Source organism: Arctopsyche grandis, chromosome 10 (assembly GCF_051622035.1).
Source record: "Arctopsyche grandis isolate Sample6627 chromosome 10, ASM5162203v2, whole genome shotgun sequence".
Lineage (NCBI taxonomy): Eukaryota > Metazoa > Arthropoda > Insecta > Trichoptera > Hydropsychidae > Arctopsyche > Arctopsyche grandis.
This window is the reverse complement of record NC_135364.1, coordinates 29,852,234-29,874,592: the sequence shown is the minus strand read 5'-3', so window position 1 is coordinate 29,874,592 and position 22,359 is coordinate 29,852,234. Positions and strand designations below refer to the sequence as shown.

At 31.2% G+C, this 22,359-nt stretch overlaps 3 protein-coding genes across 7 annotated transcripts in view; all 3 read left to right on the top strand.

Moving 5' to 3' along the window:
* Window positions 1–2,492: 2,492 nt before the first annotated feature.
* Window positions 2,493–5,118, top strand: LOC143917938 (very long chain fatty acid elongase 7-like). Its single transcript, XM_077439573.1, has 6 exons — window positions 2,493–2,637; window positions 2,810–3,000; window positions 3,086–3,232; window positions 3,712–3,817; window positions 3,901–4,037; window positions 4,123–5,118. Exons 1-6 carry the CDS (start codon window positions 2,577–2,579, stop codon window positions 4,282–4,284), a joined length of 804 nt encoding a protein of 267 aa, XP_077295699.1. The 5' UTR covers window positions 2,493–2,576; the 3' UTR covers window positions 4,285–5,118.
* On the top strand, window positions 4,571–6,334 carry LOC143917939 (very long chain fatty acid elongase 2-like). The gene is made up of 6 exons (XM_077439574.1): window positions 4,571–4,889; window positions 4,991–5,091; window positions 5,293–5,686; window positions 5,762–5,867; window positions 5,940–6,076; window positions 6,148–6,334. The coding sequence occupies exons 3-6, from the start codon at window positions 5,639–5,641 to the stop codon at window positions 6,307–6,309; spliced, it is 453 nt and encodes a 150-aa protein (XP_077295700.1). The 5' UTR covers window positions 4,571–4,889; window positions 4,991–5,091; window positions 5,293–5,638; the 3' UTR covers window positions 6,310–6,334.
* A 7,416-nt stretch (window positions 6,335–13,750) lies between these two features.
* The window catches only part of LOC143918220 (uncharacterized), a 14,528-nt gene continuing 5,919 nt past the window's right edge, over window positions 13,751–22,359 (top strand). Inside the window, exons 1-2 of one of the 5 annotated variants that reach the window (XM_077439994.1) lie at window positions 15,834–15,877; window positions 15,980–16,034. The gene's annotated coding sequence lies outside the window, so the exon portion shown is untranslated. Of the gene's footprint in view, window positions 13,916–15,680; window positions 16,128–22,359 lie in introns of those variants that run through there. The other 4 variants (XM_077439993.1, XM_077439991.1, XM_077439992.1 and 1 more) reach the window with 4 other exon arrangements.

Here is a 22,359-nt window from a genome sequence, read left to right as displayed (position 1 = left end):
TATTACACGTATAGGTAAAATACCCTTTCGTAACCTCGGTTCATAGTAGGAGATTAAAATAAAAAGTAGAAAATAAACTAAATTTCTAAAATAGTTAAGATTAATAAATAAAAAGAAATGGTCCCAATTTTCAAAACTGGTAAAATTTCTGAAAACATGACGTGTATCAGTGGCGTAGCTAGAAACTTTGGGCCCTCATGCAAAAGTTACCTAACTAATATGAAATGAAATAAGTTCTATTTATGATACTTGTTTACGTTCAATGAATGGCCAGTAACGTGGGATTGTTTCGTCTTGATTGTCCGATAGAATTCCTTTTGTAGTCTTTTTGTAAATCATTTTTAACTTATTGAAAGACCTTTTAACACTCGCCAATGTGGTTAATAACATAAACTTCTGAAAATTCACTTTCCAAAAACTGTACATATTTCGTGATGAGTAATTTTGAAAATTGTCCTATGATCATATTTTCAGTCAAGCCTATTTTCAATAGTGAAATTACGTGAATGAACTGGGCGACAAGTTCCTCTGAGAAAACTTCTAGGTATTATTTTCCAAGTTTCAAACAATTTTCCAAAATATTTGCTTCTGATGTATTTATAATACTGCAAGGTTCAAGAAAACTGAAATAGTTTTTCGGTAACTGCATTCTTTGAAAGTGACTTTAAGTTAAACGGTTACCTTGTCATCAGCATGACCATGTATGTATAATGATATTTTAACGTTTTTTTAAGCCCCAATAACAGGCCATTACTCTCGCTTTTGATTCTATTTCTTCATATAAATTTCGTAATTTATTGAAATTGTGTATGTTCTGTTTAAGCTTTCGATATTTTTAGATTGATACTAAGTATTTTTTCATATTGAGTGATTAGATATTTGGCCCCTTGTCAAGCTGGGCCCTCATGCTTAGCATGACCCTGCTGTTAGGTAGCTACGCCACTGACGTGTATCCGCTGCCATATTTACCTCACAAACCAAAATTTAATTACCAAGCTACAATGGAGGTATGTTGTTCGGTGATTATTCCGCAAAAAGCGATCTTGCAAAGGTCACTAAAATCATGATCACGGAACATCTGGCACCCGAAAATTCCATCCATCGAGAGCCAACCACACGAACTACTCGATATTCGCGATTTTCGTAGCAACGATTGTCATGCGCGCGATCACAATGTGGGAAATAATGCGTTTACCTTGTAGGAATATAGCACCACTTGTGCTATTTCGAATCAAAACCAGTGATCTCATCATCGATCCGGTACAAACATGCATAACTCAAGGGCAACGTCCCCTTTGACCGTTCCAGAAGAAAGAGTTGATCGCTCGATCGTAAAACGAACGAAACCCAACAGTGATGTCATCAGACAACCGCGACACATGTCATGAAAAGTCATTTACGCGTGGCACACGACCCCATTCTCAAACGAACGATGTCCTGGCGCTGACGCCATAGCTATAAACCACACGTGTACCGAAGACACGTGCCTCGAAAACAGGTCAACCCGTGTCCCCAAAACACGTGTCCTGGAAACGAAGACAAAGCATCTGCACACGGCACGCTTCAAGCCAGAACGTATATAAAGCGACGCACCAGCTCCCAACACCAGAGTGAACCTCTGGAGTTCAACCAGCTCACTTCTCCGAAGCTCAACCTCTTCGTACATACAATAACCATTGTAACAATTGAACAAAAATAAACGATCCTCTTACAAACTACACAACATGTGTTTCGTTAGGCCGGAATACGGTCAACATAACTTCCCTGCCTTACAACCTAGATATGTACATACCAGCAGCAATATAGATTAGTGGTTAACAAAGTTGTCACGGGTTAAAATTCCACTAGTTTCTGCTGGCCAGATTTTGGATTTGTGACTCCAGGTAGATCGTTTCCTATCAAAGTTTGCCAAATTATCTGATTTGCATTAAAATGGTTCCAACAAATCGGCAATCTTACCCATTTTATCGCAAATCTCGAGTTTCCAGCAATCTCGAATTTCACTAAATTGTGTAAAATGTTGCATATTTAACCATAGATGTCTCTGTGGATGTTAATTGATATGTGTTTACTTTGTATAATACTAATAATACTTTTTTCTATTGTACAATGTTTCTGGCCAGGAAGGCGCGTTGGGTTTACCTGTTAGGCTTTCCTGGTATATATATGTACATATGTTTAAAATTAAATTAAAATAAATACATAATACGTTTTTATTGTACTAGGTATGGAAATTTGAATGTAAATATGTACATATGAATTCATATTATACATCAGGATCGGATCTTTGACTTTATACTCCAAAAATTATAATAATACTAAAACAATTGTTGATGGTAAAATTTGCATTGATTTTGGAAAATTTGAATGTGCATTCTAAATAAACTACACGAGGGTTGGCCTTTATACAAAATGACCGCATTACATTTGCATTTTTAATTAAATTTACATTACATTACATTTCGCTATTATAAAAAATTACAAATATCATTTCAATTGTTCAGTACCTTTTCTTTGGATAAGACGTTCTATTATTACATCAATCAGCAAAGAAGGAATAAATAAAGCCATTAAAAATGACACAATTACTGAAAAATATTCTAGACACCTATAGATATATCGATTACGATTTGGCCGGTAAGCATTCACATTTCAGGAAAACATTATATTTTAAAATTCAATTGTGGTTAAATATGGTTTATTAAATGAATGAATTGTGTGTTACTGAATGAATCTTTTGGTTACATTATCTGCAAATTTATTATTTTTAAGTTACATTATTTGGTCAACATACATATTTAAATTTTAGATCCGAGAACAAGAGAATATGGTATAATGTTGAATCCAATTTTCCTCTTAGGATTAATGGTTGTTTATTATCGATTTTCTTATTATTGGGGACCAAAATTCATGAAAAACCGTGATCCTTTCAATCTGAACAAACTTATGATATGTTACAACATTTCACAAATTATATTTTGTACTTATGTAGCGTACAGGGTGATTTGCACATTTGCTAATTTATAAATATTGTATCTTCAACTATTGTATTATTATAATTAACTGTTTTATTAACTGATTTCAGTCAATTTATTTGGTATGGTGGCCCGGTGAATTTAATTCGAGTATATGGTGTATAGCGGCAAACTACGATGATACACCAGAAGAAAGGGAAAAAATCTTTTTGGGCATGCAATATCATTATTTGAAAATATATGATTTTGTAGATACGGTAGTATAATTAATTTTGTCATACTTTGAAATATGATCATCCTTTTGGTTTTGTTGAAAAAGCGATTGAATAAAACCGTGCACGAAAAATGCGGACATATAAAAATACTATAATATTTTCTTGTAATGCTATAGTATTTATAAAAAGTGTGAATAAATCTAATTGTGGGGAATAACTTTTTATTGTAATAAAGAAGATACGAAAGAAAATTTATTAATAAAAATAATGTGACGATGTAACAAAAATTAGCTTTTTAAATAGAATCAATCATCACATCAACAAGTACTTAATTTTAAAATTTATTTTATTTTATTTACAAAAATCTGAAAACATTATAGTATTTATATAATATAATAATTATGTATATATGTATGTATATACGGTTTTGCGTGCGCAATTTTCCATGTTTGTGTTTAACTTTTTGGTGTGTTTTGCATGTTTTCTGTTCGAATTTAACATAAAACCATTGAAAATTGTAGATATTTTTTGTGCTGAGGAAGAAAAATAATCAGATAACTTTTTTACACGTTTACCATCACACAGGAATGATAATTCCAGGATTTCTCGCTATGAAATACGCAACACGTAAATACATATAGTTACTTTTACTGTTATTTAAATTACAATGAGCTTTCACAATAAATTTTACTGTTCAAATATCGTTACAGTTGGTCACGGTGTCAGTGTAATAACGTTGAATTGCATCGTACACTCTATAATGTATTTTTATTATCTACTGACCTCCATTAATTCAGATTACAAAAAGAGTGTTTGGTTGAAAAAAAAAATTACACAAATTCAAATGGTAATTAAAATTGATTAATGATGTAAACTATTAATATGAATCTCAATGAAAAGGTTTTAATGTGATACAATTTGATCGTTTTCAGATTCAATTCATAATATTCATTGTCTACTTTACACTTCCGGTTCTGATTCCACAGTGCATGTATCCAAACTGGGCCTGTTTATTGTTCGTGCCTCAAAATGTATACATGCTCGTCATGTTTGCTGATTTTTATATGAAGACATACTTGAAGAAGAATCAATAAAATATTCCTCACGTCTCGAACGGGTTGATTCAATCTTAATTCGAACATTATAATAATGAGTTATGCTGCAAATATTATAGTGTTTAGTGTTCACATGTATATTTATCTACATACATCTTATAATCCAGTAATCATGAAGTGAAAAAACTAATGGTTTCTTTTTTATGTAATCTATTTCCTTTTCTTGTGCGTTTTTGTCAATTATATGCTTTAAAACTTATAATTTTATTTTTTAGTTATTTTTATTCGACGTGGATGTTTAAAGTCTTGGTTGTATCAATCGGTTAGTCATTGGAATATCTTTCTTTTGTCAAGTATTCCAGACACCGACATTTGACTCGGTACACTGAATTTCTGAATCGTTGGAATTCAGAAAATAATAGTTTTCTCGTAACTTTGATTAGGACTATTCAGTGAATAGGAATTCTTCTGTTTTTTTTTTTTAATTTTTTCCATTAGATTTTAATACTTAAAATATAAATTTAAAACTTCAGAAGAAAGTAAACGTTTTTTGGGTTCATTTAATATGTACATATGTATGTAGATGTTTATTTTCTGGGTTTTCTTAGTATCTACAATTTTATAAATAAGTTATACACAAACTGGTAAACCTTTATACTAATTTATCAAATACATATTTTTAATTTTCCATTATCAGCACTATAACGTTGTAATTTCAATTGCTTGATATACTTTATTTGAATAGGAAGTTCCATTAGAGAAGGATTTAAATAAAGCAACCAAAAATGACACAATTATTTGAAACACTCCAAGATGTCTATAGATATTTTGACTACGATCTAGCCGGTAAGCGTAAATATAGACATATTTTTATATATTTTTTTTAATTTCCCAACCAATATTTATGTAATCAGTTGTATACATTTTTAAAAATTAACAATAATTATTAACTATTAAAGAAATATTTACATTATAACAAAAATCATACATGTAATTTACATGTAAATATTATTCCAAAATGCAGTTATCGATTGTATTGAATTTAAGATCCGAGGACGAGAGAACATTACATATTACTAAATCCAATTTTCATCTTTGGATTAACACTTTCGTATTATCACTTGGGACCAAAGCTTATGCAAAACCATAAGCCCTTCAATCTGAACAATCTTATGATATGTTACAATATTTCACAAATTGTATTTTGCAACTACGTAGCATACAGGATGATTTACACATTTCCTAATACATAAATATCGTCAACTTGCACTTTGTTATTTCATTATTGTACTAATTTTAGTCCATCTATTTGGTATGGTGGACAGGAGAATACAGTCTATGGTGTAATCCGGTTAACCACGACGATACACCCGAAGAACGGGCAAAACATATTATGGGTTTCCAATATTATTATTTGAAAATATATGATTTTTTAGATACGGTAGTATAATTTTTTACTATACTGCGATGCTTAGAAACGAGATTTATTTTAAATTTTTATTATTGAACGTTATAGATATTCTTTGTGCTGAGGAAGAAATATAATCAAGTGACTTTTTTACATATGTACCACCACATTGGAATGGTGTATATAGGATTAATGACTATGAAATATGCGCCAGGTAGAATTATATTTATTATTGTTTAAAATAGCACGAGTTTCCAGATAGTTACATTATTCAATCTCATTTAAGTTGCCCAAGGTGTTATGGTAATAACGCTGAACTGCATTGTACATTCCATTATGTACTTTTATTATCTATTGGCCTGCATTAACACCGACTACAAAAAGAGTGTTTGGTGGAAAAAATATATCACACAAATTCAAATGGTAATTGACAATGTATACCATGAATATAAACTTAAATGAAAAAGTTCTCATGTAACAACTTTCTTTTTCAGGTTCAATTTATAATATCCACCATCCATTTTATGGTACCGATTCTGGATCCGCGATGCACGTATCCAATGTTAGCCAGTATTATATTCGTGCCTCAAAATGTTTTTATTTTCTATATGTTTGCTAAATTTTATGTTAAGTCATACATTAAAAAGAATCAATAAAATATTTTGCATATTAACATTTTTTAATATGCTTTAATTATTTTTAAATATAAGAACTTTAAATATATGAACTATCCACATTCAATGCTTGAATTTATTATATATTTAATTGTGTAAGACACATAAGTTCATTGATTATGTTAATTTTTTCTTTTGAAAACCCAGACTTAATTTATAAATTTATCCTATTGCGTCGAAATTATGTATTATGTATATATATAAAATTAAAAGGGTGTAGTCTGTCAGTAGGAGTAGGCTAACACGTACCAGTACTAACAGAATATGCAAATATCACACCCACGAGGTTCAAGTCGTTGAGAAAAAGCAGAGACTTGGCACATTCAATCAATCCTTAAATTTTGACGGGCATAATAAGAAATTGGACAGCTAAATTTGATTTAAAATATAATATTACCACAAGTAATTATTTAATTTTGTGTGAATATAATTTGTATACGTACATACATATAATACTTATATAATAATAAATTGAACAAATTTCATCAAACAATTTTATTACAACAAAAATATGTTCCAAATCATTATATCTATTTAAAATTATAGATATGAAATTTAATTACTGTAATAAAAATTAAAAAATACAGACATGTTTGTATAGGGATCATTTTTCATTGGTTAAAAAAATAATAAACTAGAAATCAATCAATATAATAATGTGAAGGTCTGCTATAAATAGACTGCCTTTATGTTATAAAACGTGTATTGTGATTTTATAGACTTTGGATTGAACAAAAATAAAACGAAATCTTCACCTGCAAACTGACTCTGAAACTCTAAGCATTTAGCGCCATCTATTGAAAATTTATTTAATTAATTAGTTAATTTTTCTATTGGTGTTTTATATTATTTATACATATGTAGGTAGGTAGGTATTTTTACCATTTTTTTCACATTAAACAATTTTATATAAATATTAAATTAAATATATTTAAAAGGTACGAAAAGATCGAACACAGGACTGACACATTTCTTTTAATTTTTTTAAATTTAATAACTTTATATGCCAACACCCATGCGATGATATTTATCGGGTACAACACTAGTAATAAATCTTCTTTTTATTCTCAATGCCCGGTCGGCATCCGGACGTTGGCGACCACCTCGTCGATTATTTGAAGGTATCCGCATCGGTCTTCAGCGGCTCGGAGCAGTTCTTCGGCGCTCATATCGGTCCACATGCGCATGTTTCGAATACAAGAGAACTTTTTCCTGCCAATCCATTTTTGCTATATATTTTCCCCATGGTTATCAAACGAAGAAATGCGTATTTTGGACCCCGTATCATGTGTCCGAGGTATTCCATCTTACTCCGCTTGCTGGCAGAAACAAGTTCCCTGCCTCTCCCTATCATGCCGAGGACAACTTCATTTGATATTTTTTTGGTCCACGAGATCTTCAGCATACGCCTGTAGACATCTCAAAAGCTTCGATTCGGCTGATTATCCTGGTCTTCAGAGTCCACGTTTCACATCCATGTAGTAACACTGTCCAGACGTATCTCTTTGCGAATCTCAAATGCGCACGAAGATTGAGAGGCTTGTTTGTAAGCACCGCCTTCATTTTGATAAATGCTGTTCTAGCCATCTCGGTGTGGATTCTTAGATCTTCATCTGGGTCCATCACTTCATTTAGCCAGGTACCCAGGTATTTGAATCTTTTGACTTTTTCTAACACCTCTCCATCCAACGTTAGATCACCGGTGTCTGTTTGAATTCTATCTACTATCATAAATTTTGTCTTCTTTAGATTTATGCGCAGGCCTCTTCGATTGCTTTCTTGATGTACACAGTCTAGAGATCTTTGCAGGTCTGATAAATTTTCAGCGACTAGTGCCGTGTCATCAGCATATCTGATATTGGTGATTGTCTCGCCGCCCAACTTGATACCCTCCGCTTCTTGGAGAGCATCGTGGAAGATGGATTCGGTTTAGGTGTTAAAAAGAGTAGGTGATAGGATGCATCCTTGCCTGACGCTCCGTTCTATAGGAATCTCATCAGTGAATTGATCATCGACACGTACTACTGCAGTCTGATTCCAATAAATATTTCGTAGCAATCTGACATCTCTGTCATCCAGGCCAATATTTTTCAATGTTTCCATCAGGCGAGCGTGTTGGACACGGTTAAAGGCCTTTTCAAAGTCTATAAAGCAGATGTACACAGGTTTACGGACTTCTCTGCATCGTTGGAGTAGTGTTATCATGCAGAAAAGAGCCTCTCGGATACCCAAGCCTCGTCTGAACCCAAACTGCTCTCTGCCAATCACCTCTTCTCACCGTGAGTATTTTTTTTTTCATTTCTAGTTGCAGATTTTGAATTTTACCTGCTTGATACATGGTTCTAACGTCCCATATACCAATTTTTTGTATGTTCACCACTTTGAGTCCGGGGATTCGTAGCACTTCTGTCCCATTGAAGAGACGCCGGAGACTCGGGACCACGGTCTTAGGTTTTCTCGTCATGGTGGTTATACTAGGGATATGAGAGCACAGTAGTTTCCCCAAACCTTCTGCTCGGCAGAATTCAAACCGATTGAGTGGCTGCTATGTCGCTTTGAATCTTTCATTTTTTTCCATTTTATTATATTGCATATACTTCCGCCGTGGATGGTACTGACAGAGCTGCTGCCCACTGCCAGGGAATTTTTTATGGAGTTTCCTTCTCTGGGAAAGGTGTTACAGTTCCTTTCAAAACCGGTAATAAATAGTATGCAGGATAAATGAAAGCTTAAACTTTTGCTTTTTTATATGTAAATTATTTGTGGAAATACTTGGTTTGATAAAAGAAAATATAATACTAAGTTGGGTATGTTTATTTTGAATGTTTTAGTAAGAGGCAGGTTTCTGTTTATATGAACGTCAATTTAGGCAAACATGTGCCAAAACAATTATATCGCATGGGTGAATCTGTAAAGGCGTAGTAGTAAGCCTTAAAATATGTGCATAATCAATGTCTATAATTTATAAATTTTACATATTTAGTAATCTAAATATAACGTTGGAAGCAACACAATAGATAGGTCAAAAATGAAAAAAATCGATTCTCTTATATTACAATATGTACATATGTATGTACATATGTACGTACGTATATTTCGCTATTAAAATAATTACTGCAGTATGCGGATGTATTATACATACGTACATGATACATACATACATATAGTATATATGTACACTATCGGTCACACATAAGTTTAAGACCAAAGCGTTTTTTAAGCATAACTTATACAATTTTGCGTCAATTAAAAAAAAAATAAACGAAGTTTTATTCAGAAATTATATATCTATTGAAATATCTAAATAGATTTTAAAAATTATTCAAAACAAAAAAGTAAAAAAATAAACTTCACTTGAAATGATTTATGGAATTTCGGCATTTTATTAATTACACTTTGGATTATGATGGTAGGAATGGACTTATTACACCAGGATTATTTCGGATGATTTCAAAATTCATTTATTGATGTTGATTGAGGTGGCCAAATCATATATTTCAAAACGAAACAAAAAAATTGTTTTTATTTTTCTTGTTGTAAGATGTTTTTACAAAGTTTTGACGTGTGTTCCGGGTCATTATCTTGCTGCTAGAAGTCCTACAAAGCAAGAGATCAAAAAAAAAAAGATTGACAATAGTGAACTATTTTTGTTCATTAAAGAATCCTGGTCGCTGATCTCTTATGATAATCGATATATTTTTGAAACCGTCTCTTTTCTGTTATAGAGACGGTCTCAAATTCTTATGCTGTTAACTTTCGATTATGTTTGATTGATATCACGATAACTTGATCCTGTCCTTCTTTCGTGATTCTGGGTCGTCCTCGTTTTATTTTACATAGATATATACCAGGAAGGTCTAACAGGAAGACCCCTAAACCTAACAGGAAGACTTCCTAAACAATGAATTACAAATATTGCAGCATTTTTATTACATAAATCGCTGTATTTCGAGAGGCTAAAGAACACAAAATGAACAATTAATTAAGTAATGAATTAATCCATATAGACATCTATGGATTTAGACCTGTACATATTTTTTTATATATTGTACATAAATCAAATTCAGATATTTGAGATATAGCGGGTAGAATGATTTTTGCCAATTTGATGGAGGAAACGTTTCAACAATGAAATCAGAAAAATTGGCAAACTCTGATTAGAAACGATCGACTTGGAGTCACAAATATCCAAGTTTGACCAGCAGTATTAAAGATTAACACGGGATCGAACCCGGTAACTTTTCAGTGATAAACTCAAACCCAACCACCGAGTCATACTTATGTGAATTTTCCCCCCGTACTGTTCGAATTTTTTTATCGTTTGCTGTACTGCTCTGGTCTTACACTTTTGACCGGTAGTGTGTATAATACATAAACAATATATGTATGTATATCCAATGCAACGATGAATGTAACCAATTTATATCAATATTGTTATGAGACAAGGAGAAACTTAAAAAATCACACACGTAATGTGGTATTCGTCGAATCACCAAAATTTCCAAACTAAAATAGACATGGAATATTAAATGGCCACACGATTACTCAACAGCCTCTCACTGAATTCGAATTATGAAATGAACACGAAAATTTTATTTTGAAAGTCGGCAATGATCTTCAACATTTTTTACGAGTGTCTACTTATGTATTTTAAAAATCATCATGCCAATATGAGCAAATAATTCATAAGTAATTGAATGATGGAGTACATCTTGAATAAAAACAGGTTTAGTTACTATTATCGAATTCCGATGGGCAGTTTTTTCAGATTATTAGTCAACTGACGTATGTATGTACATACGTAAATATCTGCCTTTTAACAGAGTAGAGAAGGTTTAAACCGTTGAATTTGATTAATATGAACTCAGTTTTTGGTTTCGTGTGTCCTGTTGCAGGATTTCATCGAAATTAAATTCGGAAGAATCTTCATTTGAAAAATTTATGTGAATTAATTTTTAATCAAATGAATAAATTTCTACCTACTTACAATCTACTCTTAAAAAGTACCTCCATATAATTAGTAAGATGATAGTTTTCATTTTTTCTTCGTTTCCTGCTCGTTTTATCAAGAAATTATCAGAATCATATTTTTTTTATTTAAGACAAGCTGAATATTTATATTACGTATATTTTACAGTGAAAGCATATTTCAAGTGAAAATATATTTTCACCAATTCAAGCAGTGAAAATGTATCAAATAATGAATTTACAACGTTTAACTCTATAAATTTAACCCTAACAACCCAATCTTAAATGAACAGGGTCAACCCTAACCTATCCTAACCCTTAAATAATACCAACCGTAACAATCTAATCTTAAATGAATAACCAACCCTGAAAATGTAACTGGTTATGAATTCACTGAAACGTCAGTGAAAATAATTTCCCTTTAAATATAATTTCACTGTACAATAAAACTATGACACGCCGGCCCTGAGCAATATAATATAATTGTTATATATACAATTTTAATAATATTAATAAAAAATAAACGGTAATAAAAATTTATGTTTATCTAAATACGTACATATATATGAACAATGGGTAAACTTTGATACGTCTAACAAAAAAATGAATGTGTGCATTGGTAGTAATAATCAATTTTATTTGAAAATACTAAACCTAATAATGTAAAAGTTATTCGATTGGAATAAACACAAGAGGTTTTCAAACTGTTGGACGCAGACATTTTTCAACAATTTGAAGGGCTTATGTAGTATAAATCTATGAACTTTCAATATTATTATTGCATTATACATATGTATGTATATATGTAGATACACACAGGGCCGGCTAAAAGGTGCAACAGACTAAGCATATGCCTAGGGCGCCATAGACAAGGGGCGCTGTGAGGCGCCCCCATTTTTCTTTTTTTGATTATTAAATAAAAAAAATTATTTGGCTTTCTTTGAATTTATAAAAAATTCTATATTCAACTTGATTTTTCTACTCGAAGTAACGGTACTGCTTGTAAAACATTGTTACGTATACTAAAATAAGAGGTTAGTAAAGAGCCGCCGGTTAAGTGCAATCGGATTAAGCCGAGGCGCATCCCTGACACCGTGCGACCGTTATAATTGGTTTCAAGGATTATCTGCAAACTAAGTGCAAGTAAGCTAAGTAGTGGCACTCGGTCGTATTCCCGTGGAGTTCTCAGAAGTGACTGATACCTTGGTACCGTGGGAATACATATCCGAGTACGTGACCATAACAATAGATAAACAAATAAGACGTTTAAGATGTCCCGAGGGATCTACCCCTTATAAGGCGGTACTTAGGCGATATCAAGACATTCTGGACTGAGCACTGCCAGTGTGTGTATCTCCTTAATCATCAATAAATGCTGTGAAACGACTTTGGCCTTTTATTTGGATCCTTCACCCACTCCTACGCAACAATATTATAATTTACGAGGAACGCAGGAAGCTGACTATAAAATATCAACGACTCGCGAATAAAACTTCGTCGTTGGTACAAATGGTAATTTGGAAATGTATTTTATATAGTAAAATACCGCTGAAACATATGTTTGTATATATACATGTATACATCAGGGATGGGTTTGTTTCACGAAATTAAATATCTTAACCAATCATACTGGAAAGAAGAAATGTCACACAATAAAATTCTTCAATTCACTGTTGGATATAAATTAATGTATTCATTACCAAATTTATTTATAGTTATCCGTATTTTATTTTCTTTTATTCATTTTTATACATAAAACGTGCCTATTTTGAATACAAATTTTAAATTTAATTTTTTGTTTTTGTCTTAATTAATATATTTTTCTTCAACTTAAAATTTTAGGCACTTTCATGACATTTAAAATTGGGGAGGGGGGGGGGGGCGCTGCAACCAATCTGCCTAGGGGTGTCATATAACCTCGGGTCGGGCCTGGATACATACATACATACGTAAAATCAACTTGAACAGGAAATAGCCATGTATCATCGACCACAATATGACATCTAGAAAAATGACAAGCAGGGGAAGGAAACATTTATTTTCCTAACCGTGGCAAATGTGACGCTTTGAAGGGTGACACCAACTACATTGATGCTTTAAATATAATTCATAACAAGTCCCAGTAGTCTAGTATGATATTTGATTATTTAATGTGCATATGTATATGCATGTACGTTCAATATGAACACGGTTATAGCGAGATTTCACATGTTACGAGGAAATATGTAAATAGTTTCAATCAATTTCGTTACAAAATTTTTCCATTCATCCGCTCAGCTACGACTACAATGAGCTCGCTATCTGATTATGTTCTTCAAATATCGGGAGATATATTTATGTATGTACTATGTGTAAAAAGCTTCAATTAAACAACGCACTTTTAAAAATATGTACATTTGTATGTCACTGCAACTGTTGAATCACCATTGCCAGCAAAAACACCATTGTAGAAATCAGTTAACACTAGGTTTCAATAGGAGCAACAACTTTTGAAGGGCTAAATTTTCAAGAGGATCAAAATTACTAAAATAATTAAGTTTTCAAATAATATTTAAATTTTCTAAGAAAGTGAAATGTTTGAAGAAAGTCAACATTTTTTAAGGATAACATTATCAAAAAGGTTTGAACACTAACCGTCATGTGATGGAATAACCACACAATTTTTTTATAATTCTATCAGTTTTTGTGCGACCGCAAATATGCGATAATAATTTAAAATCGGAGTTGGATTGTTGAATTATTATTTATTATAAGTAGGCTGATCATATTTCCCAAGACTCAAAACGGAACTAAAAAATAATTGTCCCCCTCCTATATAAAAGAAATGTGTTGCACATCCAAAAAATTTTAATTTGTTCCTTCGAATAACCATTAATATTACCAAGGAATTTTTTTTCAGAATGTACAATTCTCATATACAAGGAAAATAGAAATTAACTTAATACTAAAAATATTTTAATACTAAAACTAATATCTGGGTCTGGTTTCGATAGCATTTTTTTTTTCAAATTAAACAATTAAATACAAATATTAAACTAATTATACATATTTTAAAGGTATTTGAAAACAATACGACCGCGATGCGGATCCAACACAGGACCGACACATTTCTTTTAATTTTTTTTTATTTAATAACTTAATATTTCACAACCCATGCGAAGATATTTCATCGGGCACAACACTAGTTTAAATATGATATTGTATTTTACAGATATTTAAAAATAATTTTGATGAAAACAATAGCACAAAGCGATTTTTATTCAGAAACGTGTAACAAAATATTTAAATGTTAATTTAAAATGAATGTATTTTATTTCAATGTCTATTTATATGATAATATTTGTTTTTGGGAAACGAATTGATTTGGAAAATCAAGGAAAAATAAGGAAATATACATATGTATAATAAAATTCTTCTTTGACAAAACGGGACAAATCAAACAATTTTACGAAAACGACGGGACGAAAGCAAAGCACGTAAAAAACGGGACTGTCCCGTGTAAAACTATTATAAGCTATCAAACCCACAAAAGTCTTAAAGAACGTTTTCATATAAATATTATATGTTCATATTCTTGATATTCTCAAAATATCCTTTGTATTTTTTAAGAAAACACAATTTTTAATTGTGTTTTTAAACCTCTTTTTTATTGGAAAGTTGTCTCATATTTTTAGAAAATGCACTTAAAAAATTTGTTTACTTACAATTAATATTAAGTGCATTGTTATTTATAAAACAAACATACTAATAACATCAATTAAATTTGCGTTTGCAATGTTTTAAAAATAAAAAAATGGAGTACTTTTAACTCATTATTGAAATGAGTCTTATAACAACAGTGGATGAATGAATGCTTTGAACTACATAATTATGTACATATGCAGTGGTGTCACCCTAGTGGTTTCCACGGGTTTCCGGAAACCCGTTGTTAAAAATCAAAAGTTTCCAGAAACCCGTTATTTAATCCAAAAATTCATATAATTTGTGTCAAAAACTATACAAATCTTGAAAATTTAATGAAATATAAAAATTAAATTTCATATAATAAATAATAATAAATTAATATAAAAATAAAATTTCATGTAATAGTGCCTTGGACGAAAAAAAAAAGTATAATATATTTATATTTTCATAATAATTTTATTGAAAAAAAATTTGGAAACCCGTTGTTCCAAAATTGGGGTGACACCACTGTGCATATGTGGATATGTACATATATTTACAAATAAAACACTCGAAGATAAAGTCAAAATTCAGATTGGCACTGTGAATCCACTGAAATGCATACATATAAAGAATTCAAAGATTACATTTCAATTTCGTTGAATATTAAGTAAATATTACATTTTTTCTGTACTTAATTATACATAATGTGCATATTTTTTATGATTTGAAATGAAAATGGACACAATGGAATATTGTTATTTTGCAATGCAACGATAACCCCTTCTTCCAAATTGCTTCGATCAATCATTCAATTTTGGCAAGGGTCAAAATATTTTTATCTACCAATAACATATTTGTTCACAAATTGAGTGTTTTGTTTGGGATGAAGTGAAGCTACAGAGGTGATCTCTTCAAGGTATGCCTGTGTTTGCACAATAAATCGTCAGAATTAACGCAATATTATATTCTTACCTTGACTCGGTCACCGATCTAATGTTAAGTTTCCATTGCGTGTTAGAAATAACAAGAGCGGGAGAAGAGTTTCGCAAGTATCGTATCTCGTCAGATCTCAGGTGAGTTTGTGTGCTCAGAAGCGGATCGCGTTTGATGCCGGTCACAAGTGTAGAACAACTGTTCCGGAAACGGTTCCGTATTATGCCGTTCTAGTGAGTCAATTTCTTTGTTTCATTCGTAGTGAAAAGAATCATTCATTTTATGGTGGTTTTTAAAAATTTTTAATGTTAAAAATATCGAAAATATAAGTGTATTATAAAAAAATGTGTTTCAATTTTCTCTAACTGAAATAATCAAAATAGTGCGATTTTATTTGTGGAATTTCACGTTATATAACTATTGATAACTCAACAATATATAAAAAATATGTTCATTTCTCATTGTTCGAAACCAGGTGAATTGAAGTTTATATCAACGTTTCTCAACCTTTTTTGGACCGTGGCCCCCTTTTGCGTTTAGTATTTTTCTGTGCCTCTCCCAGTGGTGTCACCCTAATGGTTTCCATGGGTTTCCGGAAACCCGTTGTTAAAAATTAAATGTTTCCGGAAACCCGTTATTTAATCTAAAAATTCGTATAATTTTTGTCAAACACTATACAAATCTTGAAAATTTATTGAACTTCTATGTAATAAGTAGAGTACGGACCCAAAGCGCGCCGCTCATTGTTCAAATTTTGTAAAAAAGGGTCGGCAAACCTTTAACAATGCATTTACAACATTTGAACAATGAACGGCGCGCTCTGGGTCCAGGCTTTACTAATAAGTAGAGGTAGGATAGTCACAGTGCTATCCATTGTTCCATTGTAGTAAATCCTTTGTAAAAAAGGTTCGGCAAACCTTTAACAATGCATTTACAATCTTTGAACAATACGCGGCACCTTCTGGGTCCGGTGACTACTAATAAGTGTCTTGGACGAAAAAAAATGTACATATTTTCAAATATTTTTTTTGAAAAAAAAATTGGAAACCCTTTGTTCCAAAATTGGGGTGACACCACTGGCCTCCCCCTCATATTTTCTATAATAAAAAAAGTACATTAAAAATATATACATACTATATACATATGTATATGTATGTTACAGTGAACTCATATTTTAAGTGAAAATGTATCAAACAATGAATTGACAACGTTTAAATCTATAAATTTAACCCTAACAACCCAATCTTAAATAAATAGGGCCAACTCTTACGTAACCTATCCTAACCCTAAAATAATACCAGCCCTAACAATATAATCTTAAATGAATAAAACCAACCTTGAAAATGTAACTGGTTATGATTTCACTGAAACGTCAGTGAAAATGCATTTTCACTTGAAATATAATTTCACTGTGACATATGTATATATAAAATTGAATGTCTGTTTGTCTGTATGTCTGTCTCGTATAGGCTCCTAAGCCACTCAACCGATTACGATGGAACTTTCAGGGTTTGTATGCATATCCGGGAAGCTTACTGTGAAAAAAAAACGGGAAAAAAAGCAAAGAAGCTATTGAGAGTGTTTGTCAAACTTACGGGGATATTTTGAATGTTCATAAATGTCAACGTTGATTCAAGAAATTTTAAAACGGTGACAGGAATTTAAAAAACAAGCCGAAATCAGGGAGAGATTAAAAAATCGATAATGAAGTGTTGAAATCAGTAGTGAAATCAGATCCGCGTAAAACGATTAAGAAATTATCTCAAGACATTGCGTGTCCGTGGTCAACTGTAAAGGATTATTTAAAAATGCATGGTAAAGAACAAAGACAACAAAGAGTTTGGGTTTTGCACGATTTGACGCAGTCGGCCTGAGCAGGTATGAAATCGATCCGCTTTTAAGAAGAATTGTTACTGGCAGTGATGTATAATACAGATAGATGGGCCCTGGCGTGTGATTTTGGTCGGAGACTTGTCTTCACTAACTGAGGGGTGCGGGGGGTTTAACTAGCGTGGAAGTTGGGAAAAAAATGTTTTTTTCCCTACGACGCAGCTACCTACCTACCGAGAGAAACTGTGCCATGTATTTTGTATGCGCCAAAAGGGAGACCAGTATAAGACGTGAGGGCGGATCTAGTGTATTATTCATCAATGGTTACTGGGGATAAAAAATAGATCATTTGGACCATCGGATTATTCTTTGTTTCGAAGTATAGAACATTTGCTTCGATATAAAAAATTCGTCTCCGAAAACACCTAAAACCAATTTTTTTATAAAAGAGACATCAAAAAGATGACCAAATTGTGGAGACATATTATTAATAATAATGGGAATTACTTTTCTCAATAAATAGAATGTAATTTTTTTGGAAATAAATTTTTGTCATTATTAAGCAAAAACGTCATTTCTTTTCGCTTTACATAATATAATGAAATGTATTGTTTTTATTGTAATATTAATCCCAGTTTTTATTACAATATTAATTTTAATATAATATTAATCGCATTAGGTCCATGTAAACGCCTTTCCAACCTTATTTAAAAAATATTTGGCACATATTTTTTCAAATATGCGATAAATCCTCGATATTTGCCAACCATTGAAGCAGCCCTATCGGTTGGACAAGCTAGCATATTTTCCGAAATACAAACGTATATTCAGTTTGATGACAAATAAAACATTTAAGCTCTTCTTTCGATATTATTTTTTTTATAATTTTATTCTGAGTTTTACCCTAGATTTCGTTAAGCCTCCAACAAAGTAGAATTTTGGTTTGTGTCTCCCTTGAGAGGGTCTAGGCCTCCCAAGGGGGCTATATGGACCCAGGTTGAGAAACGCTGGTTTATATTATATGTATAAAAAATTACATGCGGTGTATCTAATGGAACGCAGTTTAATTTCAATGTTGTAAAGGTAGAATATAAAGAGTTATTGAAATTCTAACATTACAAAATTGACAACAATTCATTTAACTTTTAGTTAAATGTGATGATTTGTTGTTATAAAATAACAATATTTATTATAAAATAATATAATAAATCAGTGGCTATTATAAAATAATAACTTTTAATAAAATTGCGATGGATTACATTTTGATTTTTAAACCAGATATGTACATTTTTATTAAAAGATAAGTCATGACTAAAGAGCGGACCCAGAGCGCGCTATTCATTGTTCACATGTTGTAAATGCATTGTTAAAGGTTTGCCGAACCTTTTTTACAAAGCATTTACAATAATGGAACAATAGACGGCGCGCTTCCGGTCCTACCTCTAGTCATGACAATGAATTTATAAATAAATACGGCGTTTTTATCTCGCAAATTCGTTTTTTACAAAATGTATTATCTACATTTTAAATATATTGTAATATGTGTAAAAACGTATAATACATAATACATATAAGATTGGATACATGATAGACTTTTTTCGAGGGAAGAAAATACATCCATTTTATTAATGCGAATCGTAATACGCCATCGTGATATAATAATATTGTACTCAATATTTGAAAAATATCAACTGTTTAAACGAAAAACATTCAACAAAGTAAAAAAAAGCTCAAAGGCAATAATTTCTACACCAATCAACTTTCGAAGTCAATATATTCCAGATTAAAATGTTTTCAATGATAGATAATTAATTTTATCTATTAATTGTCTGTTCGGCTCTGGAAAAAAGGCCCCGATTTATGGTCAATTTCAAATGGTCTGAACGATTAGTTATAAATATTTTGAAACATCATGAGGATTTCAGTTACGGTTCTTATGACATTGAAATATTGAAAATTAGTTATTATTAACGATTTATTGTATTTATTCACGGGGCCTGTAAAACAATCCGAATTTTAAGGGCACGTGAGTCAAAACAGTTTAAAGATTTCACTGCCGTATTGAAATTTGTCGTTAAGTTTTCCTTCTATTATTTATAGACTTTTTTACTTATTATTTTAGAGCAAATTTTGTTTTCCTTATTCATAAGTTTGATTTTTGTTTGAGGAAAATATTTTTTTACCAAGTTCAATGCTTGATATATAAATATTTATAAAAAATGGATGCTGTTCGCGCATATTACTTACGTGTGTGTTGCAAATTCGAACAATAATGTTAATTGATAATGCAAAATACATATGCATACATTTACGTAGTCATTATATACCTATAATATTTACATAAAAATGTATCTATTTACATACATACATACACATTTTAAAACCTTTATAACTTTATACTTGCGTCATAATACGTAGTACAGATATTATATGGTTTTATGTACAGAGCTGGCTCGTGGAATTTTGAATCTTTGTGCCTTTAAAATTAAGACGTATACATTCAAATACAAAATAAAATATGCAAAGGAAAATAGAAAACCAGCAAAATTTGTAAAATTATAAAAAATAAAAGAAACTTCATTTTTGGTAACATGGATGCGACTTATAAAATTAGATCTTTATTCTAATATAAGGCGAAAACATGACGGCTTATGAGAATTTTTGTGTATTAATGTTTTGTTTTTCGGTCATTGAAAAATTTATAACATTTTTCAAATTATGTACATCTTCGCACACGTAAACTTCGCGTAACCATTTGAAGACTTCGCACACGCTACGAGCCGGCACTGTATTTATACAATCATTGTAGATATTGTATATTTATATTTAATTATTATATATAAATACATATCTAACGTGCACTTACGTGTTTTTCGAGGTCATGCCATCAACAAATCAACGTGTACGTTAAAACGAATAAGCAATTATTAATCAGTATCTTTATATTAAAAAATAAACTAATATGTATGTACTACATAGTTACTTATTAGGTGCACGCGAGAATAGTATAAGTATAAGTACAGACATTTTTAATCAGTATCTTTATATTAAAAAATAAACTAATATGTATGTACTACATATTTACTTATTAGGTGCACGCGAGAATAGTATAAGTATAAGTACAGACATTTTTAGTAAGTTTGTATATTTGAGAATAGTAAGTATAAGTATAGACATTTTTCTAGTGGAAGTAGGATTCTTTTCCTCTTAGAAAAGTCAAAAATTTTGTGACTACAAGATTTTTTCCATACCCCTTAAGAGGGCTGGACAGCAGCGCCTTGTCCATACAAACGTACTATACTTCTCCCTTTCTCAATTATGGCACTAGAGAAATTATTTTTTAATATGCTATGGATATCCACCATTGAGGTGCATCTATCGTTTTTTTTTTTGATTAATTATTTTTTATATGAGCTAGGAGCCGCCAAATATCTATAAAATCGCCTCTTTTTTACACCCACCAAACGAATCCAGCGTGCTTATTTAACGGTCAATTTAAAAAAAAATACGCCGATAGATGCACAGAAAGTATCTTTCTTATACCGATGATGAAATTTTTTTAAAAATTGGTCCAGTTTTGGAGGAGAAAATAGTAAAATACGAAATCTCGATTTTGTCAATTTAAAATACGTTTTATCTGGTCGAAGCGCAACTGTCGCATTCACTCAATATATATATTGATATATATTGTCGCATTCACTCAATATATACGTACACTCAATATATATATCGAAGAAAGGAACGGTAACAAAATTAAGGTTTCAGTTGTACAGCCCTCTTAACGTATCAAGATGAAAATTTATATTTGTATTCTTTATGGGTTGGTAAGGTTTTGGTCAGAATTCGGAAATAAGATTTTTTTTTAAAACAATATTTCATTATTTTATTTTGACCTTTTAAATTATTTTTATTTTCTTGATATTTAATATTTATAGTAATTAGTGATTTTAAGTAATAAAATTTTCCAACAAAATTCGACAACCGGAAGTACATAGAACTATTGTCTTGTAAGTTTCCTTACATTTGCGCTCAATTTGTATCGAAAATGCTCTCATAGCCAGTATGTGTGAACGTGTATGTATGTTTAATTATCGAATTTTGTTTTTTCGCCTTCTTATATTCCTTAAATACATAGATAAAGTCGTGGGTTGGTCAAATCCGTGTTTTTTTTTTATTATCTTTGCACTTGTGTGCATCGCACATTTCGCTCACACCACCTGCAGTTCCATTTATGTACAAATACCATTACTGGAATATATGTACATATTAATGTGTGTACATATATAACTAACCGTGAGCGTAGCTGTTGCAAGACGCTTTTGAATGTCTAACTGCATTATTACTATTTTTCCTTTTTTTTCATGCCCCGTCATCCGACTGATTTTGATGATGAAACGTGAGTGATTGTGTACCACATGCATAAGAACTTAACAAATATTTCATCTTGAAGAACGTCAATAAATATATAATGAAAATATTTCGTAGCAAACTTTAAATCTCATTACCGTTTCCAACAAAACAAAAAAAAAAGAGTAATTAATCTTTTATATATAAATGTGCATTGAATTATTGCATATTCGTCAATTTATCAATAAAAAAATGTTCGAATTAATACTTACAAAATTGACATAAAAA

What these genes read in the sequence shown, in the direction of transcription:
- LOC143917938 (XM_077439573.1), top strand. Translation starts at nt 2,577, where the DNA reads ATGACACAATTACTGAAAAATATTCTAGACACCTATAGATATATCGAT. An exon ending in TATATGATTTTGTAGATACG is followed by an intron (nt 3,233 to 3,711) that starts GTAGTATAATTA and finishes TGAAAATTGTAG; the next exon opens with ATATTTTTTGTGCTGAGGAA. An exon ending in AAATTACACAAATTCAAATG is followed by an intron (nt 4,038 to 4,122) that starts GTAATTAAAATT and finishes GATCGTTTTCAG; the next exon opens with ATTCAATTCATAATATTCAT.
- LOC143917939 (XM_077439574.1), top strand. Translation starts at nt 5,639, where the DNA reads ATGGGTTTCCAATATTATTATTTGAAAATATATGATTTTTTAGATACG. An exon ending in GACTATGAAATATGCGCCAG is followed by an intron (nt 5,868 to 5,939) that starts GTAGAATTATAT and finishes ATCTCATTTAAG; the next exon opens with TTGCCCAAGGTGTTATGGTA. An exon ending in ATATCACACAAATTCAAATG is followed by an intron (nt 6,077 to 6,147) that starts GTAATTGACAAT and finishes TTTCTTTTTCAG; the next exon opens with GTTCAATTTATAATATCCAC.